The 26,532-nt window shown below is 32.9% G+C and overlaps 3 protein-coding genes across 7 annotated transcripts; 2 read left to right on the top strand and 1 right to left on the bottom strand.

The window, feature by feature from the left end:
* Positions 1–1,054: 1,054 nt before the first annotated feature.
* Positions 1,055–4,584, top strand: LOC140832125 (flavin-containing monooxygenase FMO GS-OX-like 4). Its single transcript, XM_073195960.1, has 7 exons — positions 1,055–1,818; positions 2,235–2,305; positions 2,974–3,126; positions 3,234–3,316; positions 3,405–3,540; positions 3,639–3,812; positions 4,246–4,584. Exons 1-7 carry the CDS (start codon positions 1,227–1,229, stop codon positions 4,444–4,446), a joined length of 1,410 nt encoding a protein of 469 aa, XP_073052061.1. The 5' UTR covers positions 1,055–1,226; the 3' UTR covers positions 4,447–4,584.
* LOC140832126 (probable trehalose-phosphate phosphatase F) lies at positions 4,282–10,544 on the bottom strand. 4 transcript variants are annotated; one of them, XM_073195963.1, is made up of 13 exons: positions 10,403–10,543; positions 10,251–10,294; positions 6,815–7,303; positions 6,566–6,706; positions 6,408–6,479; positions 6,152–6,277; positions 6,002–6,058; positions 5,798–5,899; positions 5,613–5,690; positions 5,414–5,483; positions 5,265–5,335; positions 5,105–5,197; positions 4,282–4,924 (listed from the first exon to the last, which is right to left on the bottom strand). In XM_073195963.1, the coding sequence occupies exons 3-13, from the start codon at positions 7,079–7,081 to the stop codon at positions 4,871–4,873; spliced, it is 1,131 nt and encodes a 376-aa protein (XP_073052064.1). In that variant the 5' UTR covers positions 7,082–7,303; positions 10,251–10,294; positions 10,403–10,543; the 3' UTR covers positions 4,282–4,870. The 4 variants fall into 4 exon arrangements, with proteins under 4 accessions (XP_073052064.1, XP_073052062.1, XP_073052065.1 ...); XM_073195961.1 differs by lacking the exon at positions 10,251–10,294 and having other exon boundaries at positions 10,403–10,544; XM_073195964.1 differs by lacking the exon at positions 10,251–10,294 and having other exon boundaries at positions 6,815–7,342.
* A 5,534-nt stretch (positions 10,545–16,078) lies between these two features.
* On the top strand, positions 16,079–20,596 carry LOC140832124 (uncharacterized). Of its 2 annotated transcripts, none has more exons than XM_073195958.1 (13): positions 16,079–16,237; positions 16,396–16,510; positions 16,622–16,700; positions 16,840–16,915; positions 17,198–17,281; positions 17,383–17,487; positions 17,881–17,961; positions 18,088–18,152; positions 19,218–19,287; positions 19,363–19,440; positions 19,924–20,021; positions 20,100–20,289; positions 20,440–20,596. In XM_073195958.1, the coding sequence occupies exons 1-13, from the start codon at positions 16,178–16,180 to the stop codon at positions 20,584–20,586; spliced, it is 1,248 nt and encodes a 415-aa protein (XP_073052059.1). In that variant the 5' UTR covers positions 16,079–16,177; the 3' UTR covers positions 20,587–20,596. The 2 variants fall into 2 exon arrangements, with proteins under 2 accessions (XP_073052059.1, XP_073052060.1); XM_073195959.1 differs by having other exon boundaries at positions 16,080–16,237; positions 20,154–20,289.
* Positions 20,597–26,532: the final 5,936 nt, after the last annotated feature.

Here is a 26,532-nt window from a genome sequence, read left to right as displayed (position 1 = left end):
TTTTCACGTGGTTAGTATTTATAACCGTTTGAGAAAATCTTTCAACCGTGTAAAAATGATTGAAAACAAATTTTAAAAGCAAATTTTGAGTATTATAGGTTATATTTTATTATCAATTATTATTATTTCATTAGTTTTGATAATATTTTGACGAGTTAGTCATAAATATTTTAAATTGACAATTATTTGTCCTTAGTGTGCTTCACTTATATAAATTATGATTTATGCATTTATGAAATCCATAATCTGGTTGATTTTTAGGTTATTATACCTTATACGTGGTTCTTTAGGTTATTATACCTTATATGTGGTTCTTAGATATATATATTTTCAAAATTTCTTTCAGTTCAATTCATTCTATATATTATGCTAATTATAATTTATTATATAACATAAAATTAACGACTTGAATTTCAATTTGAGAAACAATTTTGAAAGTAAAGTATATAAGTTCTTAATTAATTTATTCGTCTAATATGACAAAAGACTAAATCAATATAAATAAAAAAATGAATCAAATTATTTTTAAAAAAAATCAAATTTTAATTTTTATTAAATAATTAATATTTACGTGCATCGCACGTGCTTCTTGCTAGTGCTTATAAATGTACCATAACTATTGGAAATACTTGGAAAATCATGAACTTATAAGTTGGTAGATATCTTCATTTATACGAAGTTTTTTTTTCTTAAAATACATACATAAATCTAAAATGATTTATATTAAAGTCGACAATTATATATCATTGTAAAAATTCGTGACTTCATAAATATCATATGCTTGCCGTTTGTGTCCATTTATAAAATCTTGAGATTTTTCTAATAATATGTAAAAATTTGTAATTTAACTTCAAGTAGAATTTCAATCCAAAATCTCATTTGTTTGGATGTCACCCTAAGTTATACAATACCAATATCACTGACTTTTAGAGTCCTAAGAACGCCAATCAAATTAAATAAATTTTTTGTTATATGCAACAATGATTGGATTTTTTTTTGATAAATCAACCACCGGAAAAGTTGTACATAAGAAAATGGTATCCCATACATATATATATATGGTTCGTTAAGATAAGAGTGGACAAAGAGAATGGATATGATCATTGAGAAGAAAGTGCTGTAGTAGATCATCACCAATTGAGTGACCGTAAATAATCAATGGAGTGAATAAAGTATTTAACTTTCTTGTCTAATTTCATCAATCTATCGGGTAAAAGTAGCAGCTCATGACAATAAACAGCCCCACCGCGACGGTTCAGTTCTCCCTCCAGGCAATGCCAGTGATCGCCTCCAGAACAGTCGCTGTGATTGGCGCTGGCGCTGCCGGTCTCGCTGCGGCCCGGGAGCTTGTGCACCAAGGCCATAGCGTCGTGGTTTACGAGCGGGACACACAACTCGGCGGCACGTGGGCCTACACTCCCGAGAGCGAGTCCGACCTTATGGGACTCGATCCGATGCGACAAATCGTTCAATCCAGCCTCTATGCATCCCTCCGCACGAATCTTCCCCGGGAAGTAATGGGTTTCAGGGCCTTCCCGTTTTCCGCTAGCCAAAAACCTGGGAGGGATGCTCGGAGGTTTCCGGGACACGCGGAGGTGTTGGAGTATTTGAAGGATTTCGCGGATGAGTTTGGGTTGCGGGACTTGGTAAGGTTTGGGTGTGAGGTATGTCATGTGAGGATGATGGAAGATCACAAATGGATGGTGAGATCAAGAGAGAGAAATGAATTTGGTGATAGTCGTGAAGAGGATAAAGTTTATGATGCTGTGGTAGTTTGCAACGGACATTATACGGAGCCTCGGATTGCTGAAATACCAGGTAGTTTCGTTTAGCGCAAGATAAAATATTGGATGATGATTATGTTCTTCCGGTATATGCACTTGCTTGATTGTTGTTAATTTGATTAATGTTCTTGTTTTCAGAGTTCTGAGTAACTTAGTAAAAATTCAGGAATCTGCTTTTGTACAAGTTAAATTGAAGACTTTGTATGCATCCTACACAGGTTTTGAAACTCTTAGTTTTGGTACATGCTGGTGGGGGGCTAGAACTCTTGTATGTTTGGTTGCTAGTCACGAGTAATTACAGTCACGGGTGTTCAACTTTGTATTTGAACCTGGAACAAGCTTTTGAATATAAAATTGTGGTTTCAGAATTCTTATTTAGTTTTCGAAATGCTTTAATTTTTTTAGTTCAGCTTGGAATTTTGATTGTCAGTCACATTTTAAAACATTCAGGGATTGATGAGTGGCCAGGGAAACAAATTCATAGCCACAATTATCGTGTTCCCGAGCCCTATCGCAATCAAGTATGTGCCAAGTGCATTACTTTAATTTTTAACATACTTGCATGTACTATTTTCATGACCTCCCTTCCATTACTTTAAGATAGATGAAGCCTGTCAGCCACGCTTAATTCAAGTGAATGACTGGAAGATTCTTACCTTAATCTAGATTAAGAAAAGGTTGAGCGAACTGTGAATTTGATGATTTGAATGTGTTGTTGGTCCACGAAATTTACAGAAAATGACAGAAAGTCCTGTGAGTTTTAAAAGAGTCAGGTAGAGGATGTAATGGAAAGGGCTCTACCTGTTCATGAACACACAGCGTTTGTTTTGGAATTTCATGAACTTTAAGCAACGCATAGAGTTTGGCCTGTTACGATTCTGTCAAAAAATTGACCCTTGGGACCATAACTGTTCAAACTCAAAATGCTGAGGGACCAATTCTATTAAGCCCTAAACATTGGTAACCAATCTGTTTTTAGAGTAATAATTAGGGACAAAAAATTAGATTATTCTGCCGTCAAACTTCTAGGATGGCCGCCAAATTTTGACGGATGGTGGTGACAAAGACCTGCTCAAATTTGAAATGTCACCCAGTCTGTTTTTAGGGCAAAGATCAGAGGCTAAATATGATTGTCTGTGCGGTATTTTGCGGGAAGAAAGTGGGTTTCATTTTTCTGGTTATTTCGCAGATTGTGGTACTGATTGGGAGTGCTGCAAGTGCTAATGATATCTCCAGAGATATTGCTGAAGTGGCTAAAGAAGTTCACATTGCATCCAGATCAGTCCAAATTGAAGAACTTGGAAAACTCTCGGGTCATGAAAATATTTGGCTCCATTCAATGGTACAATCAATGTGTCCCACGGGCCACTAGTATGTGTAACAAGAGACTTGAATTCATGTGGTATGTCTTCAAATTACCAGATAACTTTGTCATATCAAATGTTGCAGATCAGCTATGTCTGTAAAGATGGTACTGTGGCTTTTGAAGATGGAAAAGAAGTGTGTGCCGATGTTATCCTTCACTGCACAGGGTGGACATGAAAATGAGAAAAGATATTCTTATGCTAAACTGAAATGGAGAAAGGTTTGTTTTAACCAGTTTTTGTTTTTTTTTTCCAGGTACAAGTATCACTTCCCATTTCTTGAAACAAACGGAGTTGTGACTGTGGACGACAATCGTGTCGGTCCACTGTACAAGCACATTTTTCCACCAGCCTTAGCCCCATGGATTTCATTTGTTGGCTTGCCATGGAAGGTTTTGATAATATCTTACACTATCCTAGTTTTATAGATTTATGTATTGTGACAATTTTAAAATCGAATTAGAACCACCTAGTGTTAAATTGGATCCAGGTTGTACCTTTCCCCATGTTTGAATACCAATGCAAGTGGTTAGCTGGAGTTTTATCCGGTCAAATTCCCCTCCCAACAATAAATGAAATGATGGCTGATGTTGAAGGTTTTTACTCATCAATGGAAGCATCTGGCATTGCTAAGCGGTTCACTCATAGAGTCGGCGACCTTCAGGTAATACTCATGCACCTAATGGATTCATCCAAAAATAATTTATTACTTCAGATTTTATTCTCTTTACCATGATATTAGGTGAGATACTCTTTAGATCAACTCTTCTTTAAAGGTTATGTTCTCGCTCTAGTTTGCTTGAGTATCTTGTTTCTTTGCAGTTTGTGTTTTATTCTGTATCTGTGCTGTACCTGGGAATATTAGTGTCAAATGGTACAAATCAAATTCGCTTTTGATACCTATGATCTTTTCAAATAAGTTGCTTGCTTGTATTCTCCATTTTGAAATTCTTTCCGGTATCAGAACTAAGCTATGTTCAACTCACCGCGCTTTATGGTTGAAGATTTTATTAATATAGCAAACCATTGTATCACAAGTCTGGAATATCAATGTCCTTCCTCTGTGCCCCTTGTAACATACCAATTCTTGATTGTAGTTCGAGTATAATGACTGGTTAGCTGGCCAGAGTGGCTCTCCTCCAACCGAAGAATGGAGAAAGCCAATGTATTTGGTGGCTAGCAGGAAAAAGAGAAGTGCACCAGAGACATACCGCGACGAGTGGGAAGACGAAGATTTGATCTCCCTGGCTCATCTGGACTTCGAAAAATACATTTCCAATGACAAGATCTCTTTGTAGCCTCATCTACTAAATCATTTTTTCACTACGATTTACATAAGGACTCAAACCACGTCTTTCATAATCGTGGGTTAGGAGCTATACAATGTGTACTTTCTTTGTCGAAAAAAAATCAAACCAATTTGCGTATTCCTGATTTGGACATCCCATTTGGGTTATTAGAAAGAAAAATATTGTAATTTAGCTTGAATATAAACGCATTGCAATATAAATACATAGCCATAATTAGTCCAAGAAAGCTTTTTACAGTAAGCGAGAGAAAATTCCATATAATCAACCTGTTTTAGAATAATAAGTTAAAAAAACTACCAAAAGCCTAATCTATGTGACATAAGCATTGGTCACATAAATGGAAAAACTTCGAAGATAGATGCACTAAACATGTATCATACGAAGATGGCTCTACACTCCTCTCAGAGTTTCTCTATGCATCATCTTGTTGCACCGTTTTGACGAGGGATTCGAGGAAATATTGAACCTGCATTCATGTAGTTACATGAGTTTGCCCCTCAAATTTTTGATCAACATATGCACTATAAGACACGGGTAAAGATATTAATCTAAACCTTACAAGGTGAGATTTAAGCATGAGATCATAAGATTTTTGCAATTGCCTGAACATAAAAAAATTGTTGGTAAAGATACAGATAAATCTCACCTCTGAAGGGTCCCTCAGAGAGAAGAAAGCGTTGCTTTCTTTAGGGACAGCAGACACAAGAATCCCGTGTCCTCGATATTCCTTCCTCAGTACCTAATAAGTAAACCATAGAATTAAATCAGTCTCGAATCTCGGTCAGCGGTTATACGTCAAATGGTACCTTGAAAGCATCTTCGTCGGTTCTGTCATCTCCAATATATATAGGAAGCACATCTCTATGATTACTAAATCCTGTAAGAAATTTTCAAGTAAATTTGTGAATCATCACAATCACAATTTTGTTATAACCCATTTTGAAGTGTTACCAACCTAACGATTTCAGAAGAAATTCGACTGCTTTTCCTTTATCCCACTCGATCCCCGGTCGAACCTCTAATACCTATCAGAGCAGAAAATAAAAATAACATTTTTTAATAAAAAAATTTGCCAAGAGAGGGGCCAATTTAACGAATTTTGTAAGTAAGATTTACACTCCAAAATAGTTATATAAGGTTGGGACGTAAAATACCTTTCGTCCATGTGTTAGTCTTAATCGAGGATGTTCCTTCATAATGTCATGAACATACTGTGCAATTACAGGCCAACTCTGCAAGGTCAAACTCAAGAAAATAATTTTAGCACAAAATAGTCTAACAATTCCCGGAGTGATAAAATTCTATAACATGAAGAAAGCGGGATCAAACGAATGCCTACATTTTCATCTACGTTACGATAATGTACAGAGACGCAAAATTTATGGTTCTCCACTTTTGAACCTTTAATATCTTTTGTAATCTCAACAAGGGCGGTATAAACCTGGAAAATAGACAAATGAAAAACATGTGACATAATTATTCATTGATCGAAACATTACTATTTTTTAACATAGCGTTGTTAATTAGGCAAAGCACGATTTACCTCATTGATCATGGGTAAAAATTCACTCGCGGGCTGGAACAGATTCACCTCCTTTCCCTGTAGAACGTGTGAATTGAGAAGATGTATAGGTAGCATGTCATAGAACAAGGAAAAAACGAGCAGTGGGAGTGAGGGCTATCAAATTCAAACCTCTATATCAGTACCCTTGACACAGTTTAAATCGTTTCCAGACACTGTGTCTTTGCCTGGGAGCATGATGTCCATGCCATGACTACCGGCGTAATAGAGTTCTTTAAGTCCTACTAATTCATAAACCTGGGAAAACATTTGAATTAGTGTTATATCTTGAATCAATAGCTGCACTAGCGTGAACTATGAAACATATATAGGACTAAAACTATGAAATTACAACCGCTTGTACAGAGTAATTTCTGCATATACGAACCTTATTCCGGCTTCTTCCACTGATGATGGCTGTTGGAAAATGATTTGCTGCATTTTTTACAGCAAGACGCATCTGAAAAATAAGATTGTTTTAATTGATATAAGAAAATAAACAGAAATTGTTTAAGATAGCAATGTTTGAAAGCTGAGAACTTCTACTTCGCCAGACATAAAAGCCAGATCAGGGTCGTCCACAATGGGGGAAAGAGTTCCATCATAGTCCAAGAATATCACTAATTTCCTATTCCTCGCAACATCCATGATTAGTTGGAAGGAGTTGAGAGCCGATGGATATCTAATCTGCCAGAAGAAAAGAACGCGGTAAATTGTATCGATAAAGATTCTGAAATGATAAATAATTAGATAACCAATCACTGCATCATTAATTTAGAAGAATAAGAAACTAACCATCCAAGACAGGTAAGCAATATCCGTTTCGTCCGATAAACTGTTGAAATCCTTGACAGCCTTTTTACGAGGAGGGGATGAAGATATCATTGCATCGAGCCAGCCGTTAGATCGAACATCGTCTAGCTTTCCAGGCTTTTTTCTTGGAACTGCAGAAATACTATTCGAGAATGATGGTAAGAGACTGGAATGGATCCCCAGCCTCGATTTGTTCACTGGTGTAGGATCCGCAAGAACAGGAGACACTTTTGACGACTTCAAATCCATCAGGTTTTTATACACTTCCAACTGGAGTTGGCAGAAAATGAGTTCTGAATTCTCTTTTATCAGATTGTTTTATCAATGGCCTTTTTGTCACTGATGCAAGGCGAGCGGGAGGAGCAGTCCATATAGGAGTTGAATGCAGTAACACATTTAAACGAGGAACACAATTGTTTTTCTGAAAGAATTTAGTACAAGATTGATGTAATGTGGCTGGAACACCTTTTCCTGAAATGTGAACCGCTACTAATTATCTGTGAATTATTGCTGAATAAATAGAACCGATCAACACAAATTGACTGTGAAGCACAAGCACTCGAAAACACGAACAACAAATAAAATTGGCATTATGCTAGATTCTCTTCTAAATCAATAAAATTTCAGATTCACACAAGTTGTGGAAAGTAAATAAGGCAAATGATCTTCCCCAAGAGAGTGTACATCATATTTCACCCTGAATCTATAAATTTTAACCATATTTTACTCATTTTGAATCCGAAAGAACAAATTAGAACAATATATTTATAGAAAGATTTCTGGATGATAAATACAAGTATCTCTGTCAAAATCAAGCTAAAGCCAAAGAGATTTTAAAAAATAACTGAACAAAATTAGTTAAATACATGCTTGCAGCAAATATTCTAAAAGTTTCTTGCTTGCTACTGATAGGTGCAAACTCACAACGTGCGTTATATTTATGCTAAGTCTACCTTATTTTACAGATGAAAAAAGCAATTTATTAGATAATATGTTCAACTAACCTTAAGGAATAAAACAAATTTTGCCGAGCCCGAAAGTAGTTGAAACAAAATGTAAGAGCGAACATTACACATGATAAAAGAAATGCTTGCGTCGGTATCTCCTTGGTCACAAAGATGACGGAATATGCTCGACTATAATATTGCTTACATTATGTCATTGACAACTGACTTACAGATCTATTTGTTAATTTTGTATCAATGTTCAAAATTTTCTAACAAAAGAAGAAATGAACCGTACAAGAAACTCCTATTTTTCATGAGAGCTTTTTCCCACGGTTTTTCAGTCTCATCATAAACAAAAAAAAAATCCCATTTTGCTTCTCCGAGTATTTAATTTTTAAGATGTGGAAGTTGGAACCTTCCAAAACATGTGATAACTAAGACACACAATTTAAGGAAGAAGAAAGTATATTTTAAATCTCTAAAATAATCTAGGATAAAGTAAATTGAATTCGTTTTATAAAAATTCTCCAATATAAATGGCTATCTCTTGAATATACACATGTATGTCTTCATTTTCTCCTTGAACGGCATAATAGAAAGCCCTTTGTCAATAACATGAATCGTAATAACCGTTTTCGTTAATGTTCATTTCTTGACTTGCATAAGATCCCGTAAAAGGACAACATTTTAATGTAACTCCAGCAATCTGTAAATCAACTTCTCGAATCTTAAATGACTTTGGCAGAGCATATATCAAATCTAATCTAATTATCTAAATAAAGTCAAGAATTGAAGTAAACTCATATTTCAAGTTCTTTTCACCTTCTTATTATGAGGGTATGACTCCACAACTACCTAAAACTTATTAAGGCAGATCAAACAAGTAGTTGTTGTTTACTAATTACTTCCAAATATTTTAAAAAAAAAAACCAAAGAAAAACCAAGGCAATGTTTGATTATCATTCCGGAAAATATTTTTCCCACATTATTTTATAATTATTCCCCAAAGACATATTTTCAACTTACATCCGCATTCCTCGATACAGTCATTATTTATATCTAATTTTTGTTATGCTTCAAAATTATTCTATTATTAATATTATATTCTAAAACAATGCATTATATCATAAAATTTTAAAAAGCAAATATATTTATTTTATTTAAAACTTAAATAAGTGTTAATTCTGATGTAACATGACATTTAAGGTAGAAAACATCTCCTTCCTGAAACATAATCAAAAGTACTCCACGATCTCCGATTTTTCCAAAAAATACTGGAAAACTAACCAAATAAATCCCCAATTCCCTTGAATAATTTATTTATGGAAAATATATTTCCTCTAAGCTTATATGAACCGCTTCACTTGTATGATTTTTGTGTTTCTTTACGAACGAACGCGTAGAGCGGTCATTAAAAATCGTTAAAAAAACACAGTAGGCCTATTGGATATGATTTCCTCTACTTTTCTTATAAAAGCACGCCTAGCGCGTTTATTTTTTTTCAAAAAAAGGTAAACGAAGAACAAGAAGCAGCCAATATGTGCCATCTCTCTATGACAGTTTTAGGTCGACCCATCACCATGAAATAAAAATTTGCCATGGACTATGCATAGTGATGGTCCTCACTTCTCCTTTTTCACATTCACATGCTAAAGAAATTAAATTTTTAAAAAAAATTGCATCAATTGCCAGCTGTGACGCTGAGACTTAGTTATATCAGATACAAAATATACAATAACAATTCTTGAAAAATAATCCCAAAAACTAATTTTCCAAGAACATTAAGAGCCTATCACGAAACTTTGAACATATTAAAAAAACAGCTAAAATTTTATCCAACTTTATTCAGATTAAGAAATATCAAAGAATTAACAGTAAATATCATGTCACCCGTCCCCCAAACATAAAAAGTATTAAGCAAGAAAGAAAGAAACGCAAAACAATTAATCAATCTCTTTTTTATAATGGGGAACCACGAAAAAAAGGTGGAAAATGACATAAATAATCCAATATGTTTTCACATACCAAACCAAGAAAAAACTGATTAAGACATCTAATCACACAATTAACCGACAACGTAAGAACCAACAAACAGTGGCTCTTGAAAAGTAGCTTTTCAAGACCAGGTTTTCGATTCTGCGAATGATCCAATGGGCCCCGAGTACACAAAATTACGCAGAAAGGATTAGTCATACACATCGTAGAACAATCCGAGACATTGGTTACCACGAAAGGCGGTAAAAATAGTCGGCGAACCAGATCAATTCAACCATTCTGGTGAAAACCCAGATAAGAAAAAAAAACAAGAAACAGCAAATTTAACCAAAATTGCTGATGCATGATTCCACAAGAAACAAATCCAGACGGGACAAAAGCAGATCCCATTGGCAGATTTATCACATAAAGGAGACTTCATAATTTTATTTTTTTGGTTAATGATTGATTCACTAGAATATTAAAAAATCTCACACCAGCAAAAACACCCAGCAAAAAGATGACAAAGCTGATTCCGAACCTAAAAAGACTCCAACAAATCGAAAGACTCCATCATAATAAAAAAAACGTAAAGAAGAAAAGGGACACGAAAAACGAAGACGACAAGATAATGGAGAAAATGTTGTACCTGTGAAAGAAAAACCAGGGCTGGTGTAGGAGAAACCCTATCGTAACAGAAAACAGAAAAAGCAACGGAGAAAGGAAAATGGTTTGGGAAAAGGCGAAGAATTTATAGAATTGGATGGCCGAGAAAAAAGACGTGCAAAACAAGGCAACGCCTTCCCTTCCGGTCCTTGAGTTGGGAAACAATTCAATAAAATATTGTGATTTTATTTTATAATAATCATGTCTCCTCGTCTTTTCCCTGGTAATAATGTTCCTTTTAATTTATATTTATGTTCCCCACGAACTTCGTCTCCTATAATAATAAAATAATATTTTTATTTAGATTTGATAGTTATAGATTAAAAAAAAAACAAATTTATTAAAATAAGTTTTTATTTTTGATGATAGGTTTTTATGATATTTTTATTAATAAAAAGTAATTATATTTGTAATTTTATAGTGGTATTTTTTTATGAAAAATTAAAATTATAACCTTAAAATTAATTATTCTAGACTTCTCATTTATTATAATGTATATTATATAGATTATATGCTCTCACCTATATTTCAAATATCTATATCTGTTGCTTTATTAATTGTTGGGAAAAAAACAATTTGGTCATGTAAGTTGGTGTATACAATATTTTCTATTATCTACTATAGTTCTTACTGTAGTAAATTGGTCTGTAACATTTATTTTATTTTCCACGTCAGAATTCGGTTTTAGCCAGTTATATAAATATTTCGTCCAATATGAGATTAAATGTACATAAAAATAATAATTACACTAAGATTCAATTAGAGGAACAAAGCTATATATAAAACAATTTATAGGATTCATTTTATTTTTTCCCATAAATATTAAAGATTTTTCCTAAATTGTAGAGATAAGCGCCTTATTTTAAATACAGCATATCCAATTAAACCATTAAAAAAAGTTTATATATCGATTTATCATTTATTTAAAAGACGGTATACCACATTATTTTTACCCAAAAAAGTAATAAAAAATCATTTGTTGGAAGAAAAAGGTTATTTAGCGTACTTGAACGGACAAAGCAAGTACTGTACCGGAAACTCCAGAGACAAAAAGTACTTTTGGACTCTAAAATACGCAAAATCAATTCGAAGATTTTCCTGGAAGTTCGAAGAAGCAAAAGAAAGGTAACGATGACTTTTCGAACTCTCCAAATCAAAATAACAACCCATTGAAGATCGTCGCTCACGTAAATAATCTGGAATCAAAGATTCGTTCAATTATTTTATTTTTTGAAATTGAATCACGTGTTTTTTAATACATATTATATAAAAAAAGTAAGTTTCTTGTGAGACGGTCTCACGAATCTTTATATTTGAGACGAGTCAATCATATCGATATTCACAATAAAAAGTAATACTCTTAGCATAAAAAATAATATTTTTCATGGATGACTCAAATAAGAGATATGTCTCATAAAATACGATTCATGAGACAGTCTCATACAAATTTTTGTTTTATATAAATTTGTCGACTAACAAAATATCCTTCAAACAATTAGACAAACTTTGTGTCTTGTAAAAATATAATTGATTCTCCAACTTGGATATTTTATTATACATAGAATTCTAGATCTTGTTATTTTATTGTTTATTTAATTTGATTTCAAATTTTACTCATCTCAAGGAGTTAAAATGCATTTTAGTATCATTGGCTGGCCAGATTGGGCATTATATGTTGAATCATCGAGACAAATTCGAATCAAACGCGCCATATATTCGTATTATGATAGTCGCCATATATTCGTATTATAGTCATTTTAATATTTAGACATGTTTGTGTTATGATTTTTCTAAATTTTAGTTTTGATTAAAACAAATATTTTCCGGAATAAATCTAAAAATATTATGTCCCTTCATGGTTTTTCATCTGATTTTTTTTTTATAAAAAGATACTTCATATTGATATGATCTATAAATACATTATCAAAGGACAATATTAAAGATTATTTTTATTAGATTTTTCTAAATATATTTTGCACTAATATTGTTTGTATATTTTTCTTTTATTATTATTATTATTATTATTATTATAAAAGAGAGCTTTCTTCATTTCTAATTATGAAAATTGTGATTTGTATTACTATAATCACAAATTAGAAGTTGTTTGTATATTGAGAGAATATTATTATATATCGTAAACATCGTGTACGAGATAAATTTATCTTTAACTCGAATTCAAATTTGCTAACATAATTTTATAAGTCTTGTCATAATCAAGTTGCATGTCAAATGAAAGAGATTGGAGAAATCTCTGCCAACACGTTTTCTCATGTATGAGGTCTATGGCATCAACATCGAGCAGTCCGATTTTGAAATAAAATGTTAAATTCATGCTAATCTTAACGTATTGTTCCGAAGATTACACTGAAATTTCCGATTGAATTCGATTCAACAATAACGTATTGAATCAAGTGTGCATCTAATAATCCACGTTTATTCTTACATATGAGATCATTGATTTTTTATGTAGATCTCACATATAAAAACGAATAAAGATCGTTGAGACCAAAGACTAATATCATGTTGGTTAATGATACACTACCATTACAGTAATATTCAATAATGTATCAAATCGTCGATATATCAGCACGTATTTAATATTAATATTGGTAATGTCAATGTAGCAAAACGTAAATCGTTAGATCAAATCTTACAATAATATTTAAAAGCTAGGTTGAACTCAACGTGTCCCATTACCCAAAATTTCCCATGAGGTGATTGGGGGTTGCTTCTGCAGATACTCATCTACCGCTGAAATAGTGTGATTTTGAATCTCTGATTGGTTTTTTACGTACCCCTTAATACACTCTTCAACCAACCTTCTCTTTTCAGTTTTCACCTACCTCAGAAAGTGACAATTTAAATAATTATTCATAAGTTTTCTCCTCGTATAATATATATAAAAAATGCGAATTTATTTATTTATTTTAATCAACTAAGTCGACATTCGACAATTTGTTTAAGTTATTATTATTTATTTTGAAATTTTTTAATTTGGTTAACGTTTTGATTTTTAGTTGTTTTAAATTGAACAGACTAAACAAATCAAAATTCTGGAGAATTGTTAATATGATTCGTGTCTCAATTACCTGTGTTTAATTTATCCCCACTTGGAATTTTCCAGGCATTACAATTTACAGAACAAAAATTTCTAGCCCCTACAGGAAAAAACTCAAAAAATTCAGAAAATTATATTCAATTATCTATAATTGTAATTAATTTATTTTATTTTAAAAAAAATGCTGATTTATATATATTTATGTGTTAATTTGACATTGATTCTAGACTGTGGTTAGATATAATTATATATACCAGGACTTTTTTCTACTGTTGTCAATTTTTATAATATTTGTGTTTTTGACAACACTGATGTTTTTTCCCAAAGGAAAATAGTATAAAAATATAGTAAATACTTACGACAAATTCCAACCATGGAAATTAGTTATATTGGTACTGATTTGATATGTATCTCCTCTAAATTATTCAGTATTCATTTCATATTTGAGTTTTCTAAAATTAATTAACTAAAATTTACATTTAACACGTAATAGACCTATTTTTATTTTTTATTTTTAAAAAGAATCTTATTATCCAGTTTAGTTTATATTTTCCTAACTCGACTATGAACTGTGTCTCTAAGAACCTATGTTAATTAAGTAATGGGAAAGTCCTGATTTGGCATTTGTGGCCATAGCAGGAACATTGTGGTTGTTTGGCATTCAAGTTCGATCGATCCACAATATGACAAACAAAATGTTTCCTTTTTAACGTCAGAGCATACAAAGTCGTTAAAAACGAAAAATAAGATATAAAATCTATATAATGGGATGGCAACGGGAGTTTTGGTTAAATCCGAGATTCATCCTATCTTAATTTAGACTGATATCTGCTAAAAATTATATACATTTTAAAATTTATTCATTATGTAATAAAAAAAACTTATAAAAATTAATAAATCATTCAATTAAATTTTCAAATTTATACTAATAATATTTAAAAAAATGATTATCATAAGTTAAAATCTATATTCAATTTATAACTTTATAAAAATTATAATTAGATATTTTTATTTTAAACACATCATTATAAAAAAAATTATTTCAATCTTAAAATATTATGAGTTAAAATTAAGATTTAAGATATATATTATTCAAAAAATAAAAAAATATACTAAATATTTCTTAATAATCTATACATGTATATATATATATATATATATATATATATATATATATATATATATATATATATATATATATATATAACATTATAAAATTATAATTAGATATTTTTATTTTAAACAAATCATTATAAAATAAAATTATTTCAATCTTAAAATATTATGAGTTAAAATTAAGATTTAAGATATATATTATTCAAAAAATAAAAAATATATTAAATATTTCTTAATAATCTATATATATATATATATATATATATATATATATATAATAATAATAATAATAATAATAATAATAATAATAATAAGAATAAGAAATAAATAAATAAATCAATTTTACCATTTAGGCTGAGAAAAGGACTCTCATCCTAGCCAACCCTCAAATGGGACAACATTAAAAATAATATAATAATATGTTTTATTTTATTTATTAAATATTAGATAAGATAATAATTTGTTTTTTCTATTAATTATTAAATATAAACAATTAAATAAAGATATAAATGATAATATGGTAATTTTAATTTACTAATTTGGTTGAGATTGGATTTTAATTAATTTGGTTGAGATGGGATTTTAATCTATATACAAAAATGACAATCAAATATTTGATTAGCTGTCATAAAATATGATGAAATATTCAACTTTATGTATCTGATTGATGTAAATGAATCATATTATTATTTACTTTGTATAAATATACTACTGATTCTTTTGTGCCAAAAATCCATTAACCTTCTTTATTACACATTTTGTATTATGTTTTATTTAATTAAAAAAATCTTAAAATACTCTTTTTCTATGAGCACACATGTTTTATTTTTGTGATTCATTTGTTTAATTATCTATTATTTCTTTTTAATAGTTGATTAAAATTTGTTATGTTTTATTTAATTTATAATATATTAAATTTTTTTAATATTACTTAATTATATCAATAAACATATTTTAATAAAATTATGAATTGTTAGTTTGAATTAGTACGTACGAAACCTCCAAAGTTATAATATTTTAATTACGATTGTTGCTCATCTAAAATAATATAAACAAAATTATCAATCATGGTTATAAAACTTCATAATTACATCAATGTGTGTTTACACAAATATAAACAAAAAATCTGATGGTCTGAATCAAGTCTCTACTTTATTCAATGCTAATAGTTATAAATATGCACAACAAACCTTCAAAAAATAAAATGCATAAAAATGATACTCGACAAAAGAATTATCTCAAATTATATCACTCTATATCTAAATGCATAGAATTTATAAGATTATTCGAGAAATTACGAAAATTAAATTAAGAGTTTGAGAAGAAAAAAAATTGATGGTGAACATGGTCTAAATAATGGGGGATATTTATATAATTTGATACGATAAAAAGATTATTTTAATAAATTAAATTAATTGAAAACTAAAATTGATTGTGAAATCTATTTAAGTAATTCTCTCATCTATGTATATAATCCAATTTTGAGGACTAATTTGGTATAATGGTGAAAACTGTCACCCTTTCTAACTCCATCTCAGATCACGGGAGCTTGGGTATTTTCCACTTCATAGTGACAAATTGAAAATGTTAGCAGCTTTGCAATCTCCGCTATCCTCTTCTCTCCTATCTTCTTCCTCTTTCAAGGTAAATCTTGCATGCTGACACGCATTCGTGCCTGAATCCTGCATGCAAAATTCAGTTTCAGGCTTTTGATTGTTATAGGTGTGTATTCTGTTGCTGAACGAACGTCTACATTTTTATTGTTTGATTGATTTGTGTAATATTTTTGTTGATCGGAACAGGGGAGGAAACTCCGATTACCAGCCCAACCGGCGAAACCAAAACTCAATTTGGAGCCCCCGAGTGTTTTTCCTTTGATTCGAGCTTCTATTAACTTCTCTTCGTCTCTTGACATTAGTAAGATTCCAGTATCTGATTTACATTTCGTCTGATTTTATGCATTTTTTTGTCGTAATTTGTATCGTTGAGTAGTTGTTGTTGTTGTTTTTTTTTTTGTATTTCTAATAGGGTTGAGCACTGAGTTGGATGCAGTGACTAGTTTCAGTGAGATCGTTCCTGATACCGTCGTTTTCGATGATTTCGAGAGGCTAGATTTCTGATTATTTCTTAAATATAAAATTTCGTTATGCTTGCATGTTTCTTTGGGATTGTGTCATTCCAACGGATATGATTTTGAGTTTGTCCATCTGAATGAGGCGATGATTTGAAAACGATATTGGCCATAGGTTTCCTCCAACTGCTGCCACTGTCAGCTCCTCGCTACTTTTGGGTATTTGTAGACTTCCTGACACGAAGTTCAGGGTAATTATATCGTTTATATTTGTTATTATTTTTCTATGGAACGGACAAACAAACTCGAAGCATATTTCTAAGAGTCGTGTATGGGCAACTGTGTCTATGTTGTCTGCTGGTATTCGACTGGATTAAAATGGTAGACTCTTGTAGCAGTGTATGTCAGTAAGATGTAGGTTAAGATATTAATTTTTTTGACGAGTGATATGAAAAGGCTTTTGATACAAAGTAAGTATATTCCTCTTGCACACACACATTGCTATAAATTTTTTTTTTTGTCATAATGTCCAGAGTGCAGTCGACTCTGCATTGGCAGATCCACGTTGTTATGCCTTAAGAAAGTCTGATGATCGGATGTCTTACTTCTTTAACAAGGTAGTCTTCTATAAATTGGAATATTGTTGAAGTGCATGCTCTTGTTATCTTGAATGAAGATTTGATTGGGCAATCATAAAGATTGATATATGAATTATTAGGCTTTAGTAAATGTTGGGGGCGATCTTGCAAAGCTTGTACCTGGTCGTGTTTCTACTGAAGTTGACGCTCGTCTTGCCTATGATAAAAATGGAATAGTTAAAAAGGTGATTGTTCTCTTGGAAATTTCAACAGATTTTGTTAATACCACAATTTTTTCTTATTGTATGTGGGGTTAAATCATCATAATTTTTGTTGTATGAATTCTACTGAGGCGTTAATCATTTATATTATATGCTGCTATCCTCATTACATTTGTTTTTGATCCATGTGCTGAGACATCATGGTCTCACTGCCTCGTTCATCTGTAATTGATTGTTAAGTTTCGGAGAGGGGTGAAACTTCTGTCACTGAAATTTCTTTCTGCTCCATAGGATTTGGTGCATCGAATGCTCTGAATGAGTCTTCCTTCTAATTAAATTTGGTTTTATGCGACATGCTTAGTCTATTGATGTCCCATCGCCTTTCATCAGTTATCTTGTTTTTAAATCAATTTTCAGGTACACGACCTTCTGAAACTGTATCAAGAAATTGAAGTACCTCTAGAACGTTTGTTGTTCAAAATTCCTTCAACTTGGCAGGTTAGTGTCATAGGCCAAGGTTATTATTTGTCTTTTGAGGAGGAATGCAGGAGTTCTCAATGAACGTTTCCTTCTTGCAAGTCATGCTGCTTCACCTTTGTATCTATATTGTTTGCTCTTTTCTAGGGGATTGAAGCATCACGGTTACTCGAGTCAGAGGGCATACAGACACATATGACTTTTGTCTACAGGTATAACATGATTTCTAGCCTTATTTTATTCAAAGAATTGAAGGTCTTGGTGAAAGATTTTGAATACTGCATGACATGGAAAAAATTGACCGCAGCAGTCCTTTTGATGTTACGAATTTTCTGAATCTGTATATAATGTTTGAATGTTTGTCCGCAATGTTTGATGCTTTTTTTTCCATTTAGCATTGGTCTTTTGCTCTTTCTCCTATTAGCTTGTTCATCCTTTAATCTATTGTTCTGGTTTTATGAGGGCTGGGGATGGGTTAAGAGAAAGCATTTACTTTTATTGGTAATTTCTTTGGCAGAGATAATGTACCATCTTTTCAATCGCTAAGAACAGCCTCAAAGTTTAATTGGAGATGAAATGGAGCTTCAATTACTTTGTTGTGCTTTCTCTTGATTTGCTCTTACATGGTGCGAAAGCTTCCAAGAACTAGTTGTGAGTTGGTGGTGATCTTTATTTCCTTGTTTTAGGATATGTTTTATGGTTTTTATACTTAAATAATACTGCTTGTTTATGCACCAACCATGATAAGTACACTGTGAAGGCCAGTATCCATTTATAAACTAAGCAAACATTAAAATTCTTATGAGAGGTCCACAACCTTGTTTCTGGGAGTATCAGCATCATTTCCGTAGTCCTGAGGTTCTGATTATTGGTATTGGTAATCTCCAGGACTGCTGTTTCAGCTCATCTTGCTTTTAGTAATTATATATGATCTGCTCACCAGATTGTAAAACAATTACCACGCTTTTTCAAAACGTTCATCCAAGTGTTTTTAAGGATATTCATTTCTTATGTTATGCTTTTGTAAAGTTTGCAGTATCTGTGATTACCAGTGGCTTATATGACTTACTAAATTTTCCAAGTCTTGTGCCACATTTAGATTGTATAAAGGCAATAATATGCCCAACTTTGCTTAACTTTATGTCTTAAAAATCATGTTAGCACACCCCATTCAGTTTATGCTATCGAAAAAGGGTCCTGGAAGTATTTCCCTCTTTGAAGTGCTTAAATCTGGCAGCTGATACATTTTTTCAACCATCTTTGTTCTGAACCTGCAGCTTTTGTCAAGCTGCAGCTGCAGCTCAAGCTGGCGCTTCTGTTATTCAAATTTTTGTTGGTCGACTTAGGGTAATATTTTTCTCTGTAATGTGCTTGTGGACACTTTTACTGTGATAATAAAGATATGGTCATAAACTTGTGTAGGACTGGGCACGGAGTCATGCTGATGACCCTGAAGTAGGAAATGCTCTTAGAAGAGGAGAAGATCCAGGGTTGGCTTTGGTCAGTTCAATGATCTGCTACTTTGCATATAACGTTCACATATTAATGGTCTCTACTCTCTACATGCTATCGAGTATGCCACATTCCACTGAGTTGATTGCGGCAATGACGGTGTCATTCATTGAACCAATGACTAGAACCTCAAGGATGCATGCACACTTGAGAAATAGAGAAATCACATTCCACCTTTTTTTCTCAGAATATAATTCGAAGTCAAAGCCTTGAACGTTAAACAAACCGTGAATTAAAATTGCACGAGATGTCGATCATTGTCATGCTTATTCATGTTTACTTTCAAGTTTACCTATCTGCTTAATTTTTCACCTTACTTTTCTCAACTTGTTAAAGGGTAAATCATGTTTTTCCTTCAAAAATTTGATTTACTATGGTGACCCTCATATTTTCTTTCTTTTTCCTTACAAAGAGAAAGTGGACCAGAATAGTTGCTAATGCTTTGTGTGGTTTATATCCTTTGCCAAATAGGTGACGAAAGCCTACAATTACATTCATAAATATGGACATAAGTCAAAATTGATGGCTGCAGCTATTCGTAACAAGCAGGATGTCTTTAACCTTTTAGGGTATTATTCCTTTGACCATGTTTCATTCTTTTTCAAGGTCTGGTTACCTGTTATATATTCATGTTTATATGCATGCAGGGTTGACTACATTATTTCTGGTTACCGGAGTTATATATTCATTTGTATTTGCAGGGTTGACTACATCATTTCCCCATTAAAGATATTGCAGTCTCTAAAGGATTCTGTGACACCTCCTGATGAGAAATATTCTCTCATAAGGCGGCTATCTCCACTGTCAGCTGCCTCCTATAATTTTAGTGATGAAGAGGTTTGATTTATATTCTGATCTTTTATTTTTCATGAGAAGTTGCCTCAATTGAAGAGTGTTTATTTTCTTGCCCTTGACCTGTCAAACAGTTTTACTCTTAATCAAATAAGTTAACTCTATTTCATTTGATCATTCCCGAATAATTTTCAGCTTGTTACGTGGGACCAGTATAGCTTCTCCTCGGCTATGGGTCCTGTGGCAGTGGAGCTTGTAGCTACTGGAATGGATGGGTATGCTAATCAATCGAAACGAGTGGAGGAATTATTTGGAAAGATATGGCCACCTCCTAATGTGTAAGGTATTTGGCGAGTAACTCGTAATAAATGAGCCTGCGCTCGTGCAGGTCCTCGGAAAGCCCATATATAATAAGAGTCAGTTTGCTGATGTTGTAATGCTTTCCAATCTCTGGGCAGTGAAACTTGGTTGGTACCTAGCTTGTTTCCAGTTATTTGAACTAACATGTAGCTCAATTTAATTTTTTGTAGATTCGTGATTTTTAATCACAAAATATGTGATGATAAAATGACTGCTGTTCGTATATTTGCTGTAGTAAAATGTAGGATTATTTGGAATAAAAGTCCTGTACAAGAAAACTTTGAAAAATATAGATCTCGAAAAACCCTTGGTGCAACGTATTGTAGTGTGTAAAAGTGAAATGACGGTTTTTTATTTATTTATTTATTTATTATTATTATACACACACATACACACACACACAAAAGTCTATTCTTGCAAATGACCTGTAAAATGCATGTGGTTTCAGTTATCATGTACATCGGGATTGGTCAGTTAATTACTAATATCAGGTTTTGAAGTATGTTTAAGATTTTATATACTAAATATTATATTCTTCGTGAATGAATTAATAAAAATCGTTTATTATTTCACGAGGAAAGTTTCTTTGTAGTAATTTTTTTCCGTTACATGAGAATTTGTAGTTATTATCTTTGGTATTTATTGGGTAAACTCTCGGGATAACACATAAACTTGTAAATCTCGTAAGTAAGATAAATCGAATTAAGCAAGCTTTGTATGATAAGCTCGTTCGAAAATGTGTTGACTGAAGAAATCGAACTCTTGATTACTTATCAATCATTCATATGCACATCAACTTGGACCTTCTTGAAATGTTTTGAAGGCATAAATTCTTAGAAGAGATTTTTTTTAAAAATAAAAAATGGGTTAGCACTGAATTTTTGAACCAAATGGTGTAAGATTGGTAATGGAAAAAGGAAAAGGATGTAAAGGAAATAAGTTAGTCTAAGTTTAAAACTAGCTCAATCACTGGGGCACAAAATATTTCTGTTAAAATTGATGATGACACCCCAAAAAATTGACTATTTCTCAGCATTGGGGACAGTTTGTTAGTATTTGGGATGGTTCGTCGAGTAAGCGCTCAACTTTAGATAGCACGACGGATCGAATTAACATTATGAACAATACAAATGTATAGGATAAGAGGGCCGACCACTGCAGTCCATTTTATTTTAGATTTATGCGAATTTGAGTAAACCGGCTATGATCTATTACTAATTCTGCTGGCCATTCACTCCCTTCAGCTCGAATCTATGACAGATTCCATTGAAGCGAAATTCATCGTAGCTCCTGTTAATATACGTACGTGATGACATGGATGATGGCTTGTAAAATCATGTAGCTTTTGGCCTTGACAAGGAGACCTAGGCAGGCCATTGGCTGAATCAAATTCCCTTGCAGGGAATTTTTTTTTTCCCGAGTTTTCTGTGTTATGATAAACGGTTCTTATAAGTCTCGATTTTCTAATGTTTTTTTTATGACGATATGACCCGTCATTGGTATCTTTCTGTGACAAACCCCGAACATTTTTCTGATCTTTCTTGTTAGGCTTCAATCTTCATGCTTAGTTTTGTTGGGGAATTACCCCGAAGAGATACCGATCACGATGATAATATAGTGCCGAAAAATTTGCGGAAGAAAACAACCAACAAGAACACAAAGATTTACGTGGTTCACCCAATATAGGCTACATCCACGGAGCACTGTAACTTTTATAACCGGAAGAAATATTACAACAAGTGTATACACCAATACACTCAATATCTCACGATCCCAACCCGAGTATACCGAGAAAATATTTTCTCTAACTCACAAAAGAGAATTCTCGCACTCAAGAAAAAAATACACTCTTTTTTTTCTATGCACTCTCTTTTTATCAAAACTGAAAAGCTTGTGATTTTGGGATACAATAACTGAAGGAATTGACCTCTATTTATAACTAATTCCTACGATCAGTTTTTTAAACATTTCCGATGTGGGATTCTAAATTTTGAATATAAAATTCTGCGTGGGCCCCACATCATTTAAAAACTCACCTAACAATTCTCCCACTTGAAGACTTGATTCCAATCATGTCTTCACACCATCAGTGCAGCAGCTCATACCTCCTTTGTTAGTCCAGGAGACCAACTGAAGTCAAACACAACTTCAGTTTTTCAATGATAACAGCCTTCGTGAGCATATCAGCTGGATTATTGCTTTCAGAAATCTTCTCAAACTTCAACACTCCATTCACCCGATCTCTAAGGATCCCCAATCCAAGGATTTGTTTTGCAGCACCCAAATCCTTCAAAGCAAATTCCTTTGATAACTCTTTCTCGAGTTTATCAATCTCCTCCAGACTAGCTCTTGCTATCAACATATCATCTACATATATCAGTAGTATGATATAATAATCATCAAGCTTCAACATAACAACAGTGATCAGCTTGATACCTCAAAAAACCATCATTATTCATTACACCATCAAACTTCTTGTACAACTGTCTTGGAGCTTGTTTGAGACCATACAAGCTCTTCTGAAGTTTGCACACTATTTTCTCTTTCCCTCGTACTTCAAATCCCTGTGATTGATTCATTTCTTCATCTAGCTCACCATGAAGAACCGTCGTCTTTACATCTAACTGTTCCAGATGTAAATCTTCTTTTTCCATCAATCCAAGTACAATCCTGATAGTAGTTAACTTTACCACCAGAGAGAAAATATCAGTGTAACCAATGACTTTCTTTTCACCTTTTACAACAAGTATTTCTTTGTACCACTTGCTACCGTCATGTTCTTATCGGTACTCCCACTTGCTCTGTAAAACCTTTTTACCTTCAGGAAGTTCTGACAACTCCCACATGTGATTGGATGACAGTGAATCCATCACATCTTCCATGGCTAACTCCCACTGTTTAAAGGTCTCATAAACATCCGATTTATTTTTCACAAAATAAACCCAAAATTTCCTGCTCGAATCGTCAACAGTAGTGCCATAATATCTTGAGTGATCTCCAAGGGATGTCACAGGAGATGGTCCACATACATCAGTATGTTCCAGCTCCAAATCCGCCGATATCGGTTCTCTGACCTCTTTTGAAAAGCTTACATTTTTCTGCTTTCCAAAAAATACAGCTTCACACAGCTTGTGTTCAACGATCTTTAATTTCGGTAGCTTTCCGTTTGAACCAAGCATCTTCAGTCCCTTCTCACTCGTATCGCCAAGCCTACTATGCCATAGACTTGAATTAGCTCCAGCATTCACATCCGCTAATTTCTTTCTCAAACTGGAAGTCATATAAAGTGTTCCAGTTTTCTTTCCTCGAGCAACAACCATGGCTCCTTTTTTCACTTTCGAAGAACCATCACCAAAGGTCACCTTATGACCTTCGTCGTAAAGCCGTCCCACTGAAATCAGATTGTGTGTCAACTTTGGTACATGCCTTACTTTGTTGATTTTCCAGACAGATCCATTTGTCATCTTCATCCGGATATCACCCATACCAATTATTTCCAAAAGTTTTCCATCAGCTAGGAAAACTTTTCCGTAATCTCCTGCAATGTAATTATCGAATACATCACGATTACTAGTGGTATGAAACGAAGCTCCCGGGTCCATAACCCAAGAATCAACCGGGTTTTCCATGGATAATAATAGAGCATCATGTACCTCCTCAGTAACAACATTAGCGTTGTTCCTTGTTGATTTGCAATTCCTTTTCAAGTGACCAGTCTCACCATAGCTCCATCATTTCACATTCTTTTCAAGGTTGCTTTTGTCTTTTCCATTTCTTGACTTAGATCTACCATGACATTGGTTAAAACTCTTTTCGCCACTCCTGCCCCTTCCTCTATTATCGAGATTTAGAGCAGAACTTGATGATGTTCCTTCACCAGAATCCATCTTGCGAACTTCCTCGGCAAGAATTTGATCTCTGACATCATTGAATTGTAGCTTTCTTTTTCCAACAGAGTTGCTAACCGCTGCCCGCATTGGTTCCCAAACATTTGGTAAAGACGCCAAAAGAATAAGTGCACGAATCTCATCATCAAAATTAATTTCAACCGATGTTAGCTGAGAAACAATCGTGTTGAACTCATTGATGTGTTTAGCCACCGAAGCACCTTCTCTCATCTTCAAGTTAAATAACTTCTTCATGAGATGGACTTTATTGCTTGCTGATGGCTTCTCGTACATGTCCGATAAAATGGACATCATCTCCTCCGTTGTTTTTGCCTCCGCCACGTTATGTGCCACGTTCTTCGTTAGGGTCAATCGTATTACACCTAACACTTGTCGGTCAAGAAGCTTCCAGTCATCATCCTCCATCTTTTCCGGCTTCTTTCCAGATAGAGGTTGATGCAACTTCCTGCTATACAGATAATCTCTAATCTGTAACCGCCACAACGAAAAATCTGTTCCGTCGAACTTGTTGATTCCCGGTCCCGATCCATCATCTCCGGCCATCACTTCTCTAGCCTTAACAGAAAATCAAAAAAATCTTTTCTGATGTGGAAGATCAGACAAAGCTGCAACCACAGAGCATACTCAGAATTTTTAAGAATTTTCACAACAAGGCTCTGATACCAGTTGTTGGGGAATTACCCCGAAGCGATACCGATCACGATGATAATATAGTGCCGAAAAATTTGCGGAAGAAAACAACCAATAAGAACACAAAGATTTACGTGGTTCACCCAATATAGGCTACATCCACGGAGCACTGCAACTTTTATAACCGGAAGAAATATTACAACAAGTGTATACACCAATACACTCAATATCTCACGATCCCAACCCGAGTATACCGAGAAAATATTTTCTCTAACTCACAAAAGAGAATTCTCGCACTCAAGAAAAAAATACACTCTTTTTTTTTTTTGCTATGCACTCTCTTTTTATCAAAACTGAAAAGTTTGTGATTTTAGGATACAATAACTGAAGGAATTGAGCTCTATTTATAACTAATTCCTACGATCAGTTTTTTAAATATTTCCGATGTGAGATTCTAAATTCTGAATATAAAATTCAACGTGTGCTCCACATCATTTAAAAACTCACCTAACAAGTTTCACTTTCTCTATCATGCAATGGTCGTTCCATGTTTGCATGTTGGATCAGGGTTCGGGGTAACCAAATCTATTTATTTTTATATATTTTCATGAATAAATAACTTAAAATATATAATTTTTAACAAAACAAATTGATAGAGAAAACATAAAGAACACAAAAATATTTTTGTAACAAAAGAACTTTATTATTGGTGATCGGGCTGGACTGATAACCCGAATAAAAAAGAAAAAGAAAGAAAGAAAGAGTCCGGATACGAAATTTTATCTGGTCGAATCCCACCAATTTGTTTCGGATGTCCGGATTTGGGCAGGCAACCCTAGCCAGTACAAAGGTAGGGTCTCAGCTTTCGTCATTATTTGTTTAAACCAGCAGTCAAATTTAAACATGGAAACCTCTGTGCGCTGCTTAGCTTTTATCGTTTTTGGTCATACATTTGCATAGATTTTCTATGATGTAAAATTTAGATTTTAGTATTATGTCTTCAAATTTTTTTTAATTTTAGTCTTTAAAATTGCCTTTAAATTTAGTCTTTATGTTTTCTAATTTTTGATAATTTTAATATTTTTTCATGAAAATATTAATATGCCAACACACACGTCATCAACTCGTGTTGCATCAACATCACATCTTACAAAAGACTAAATCGTAGAAAAAAAAAACAAAAAACAAACTAAAATTGAAATTTGACATTATCAAAATCACAAAATACAAATATAAAAGCACAATTTTCCAAATTTAATTTATATCACATACCTTATCATTAATCTGAATTCTTTGGTACTTCAACTGAAATATTTTTATGTTGAATCGTTTTGCTTGACTTGTAATTTTCTACCATTTTTACAAGTACAAATCGAGTAATAAAAATTAA

This window comes from Primulina eburnea, chromosome 5 (assembly GCF_022965805.1).
Source record: "Primulina eburnea isolate SZY01 chromosome 5, ASM2296580v1, whole genome shotgun sequence".
NCBI classification, from domain to species: domain Eukaryota; kingdom Viridiplantae; phylum Streptophyta; class Magnoliopsida; order Lamiales; family Gesneriaceae; genus Primulina; species Primulina eburnea.
The sequence above is the reverse complement of the archived record's forward strand: the minus strand, read 5'-3'. Positions and strand labels throughout refer to the sequence as shown.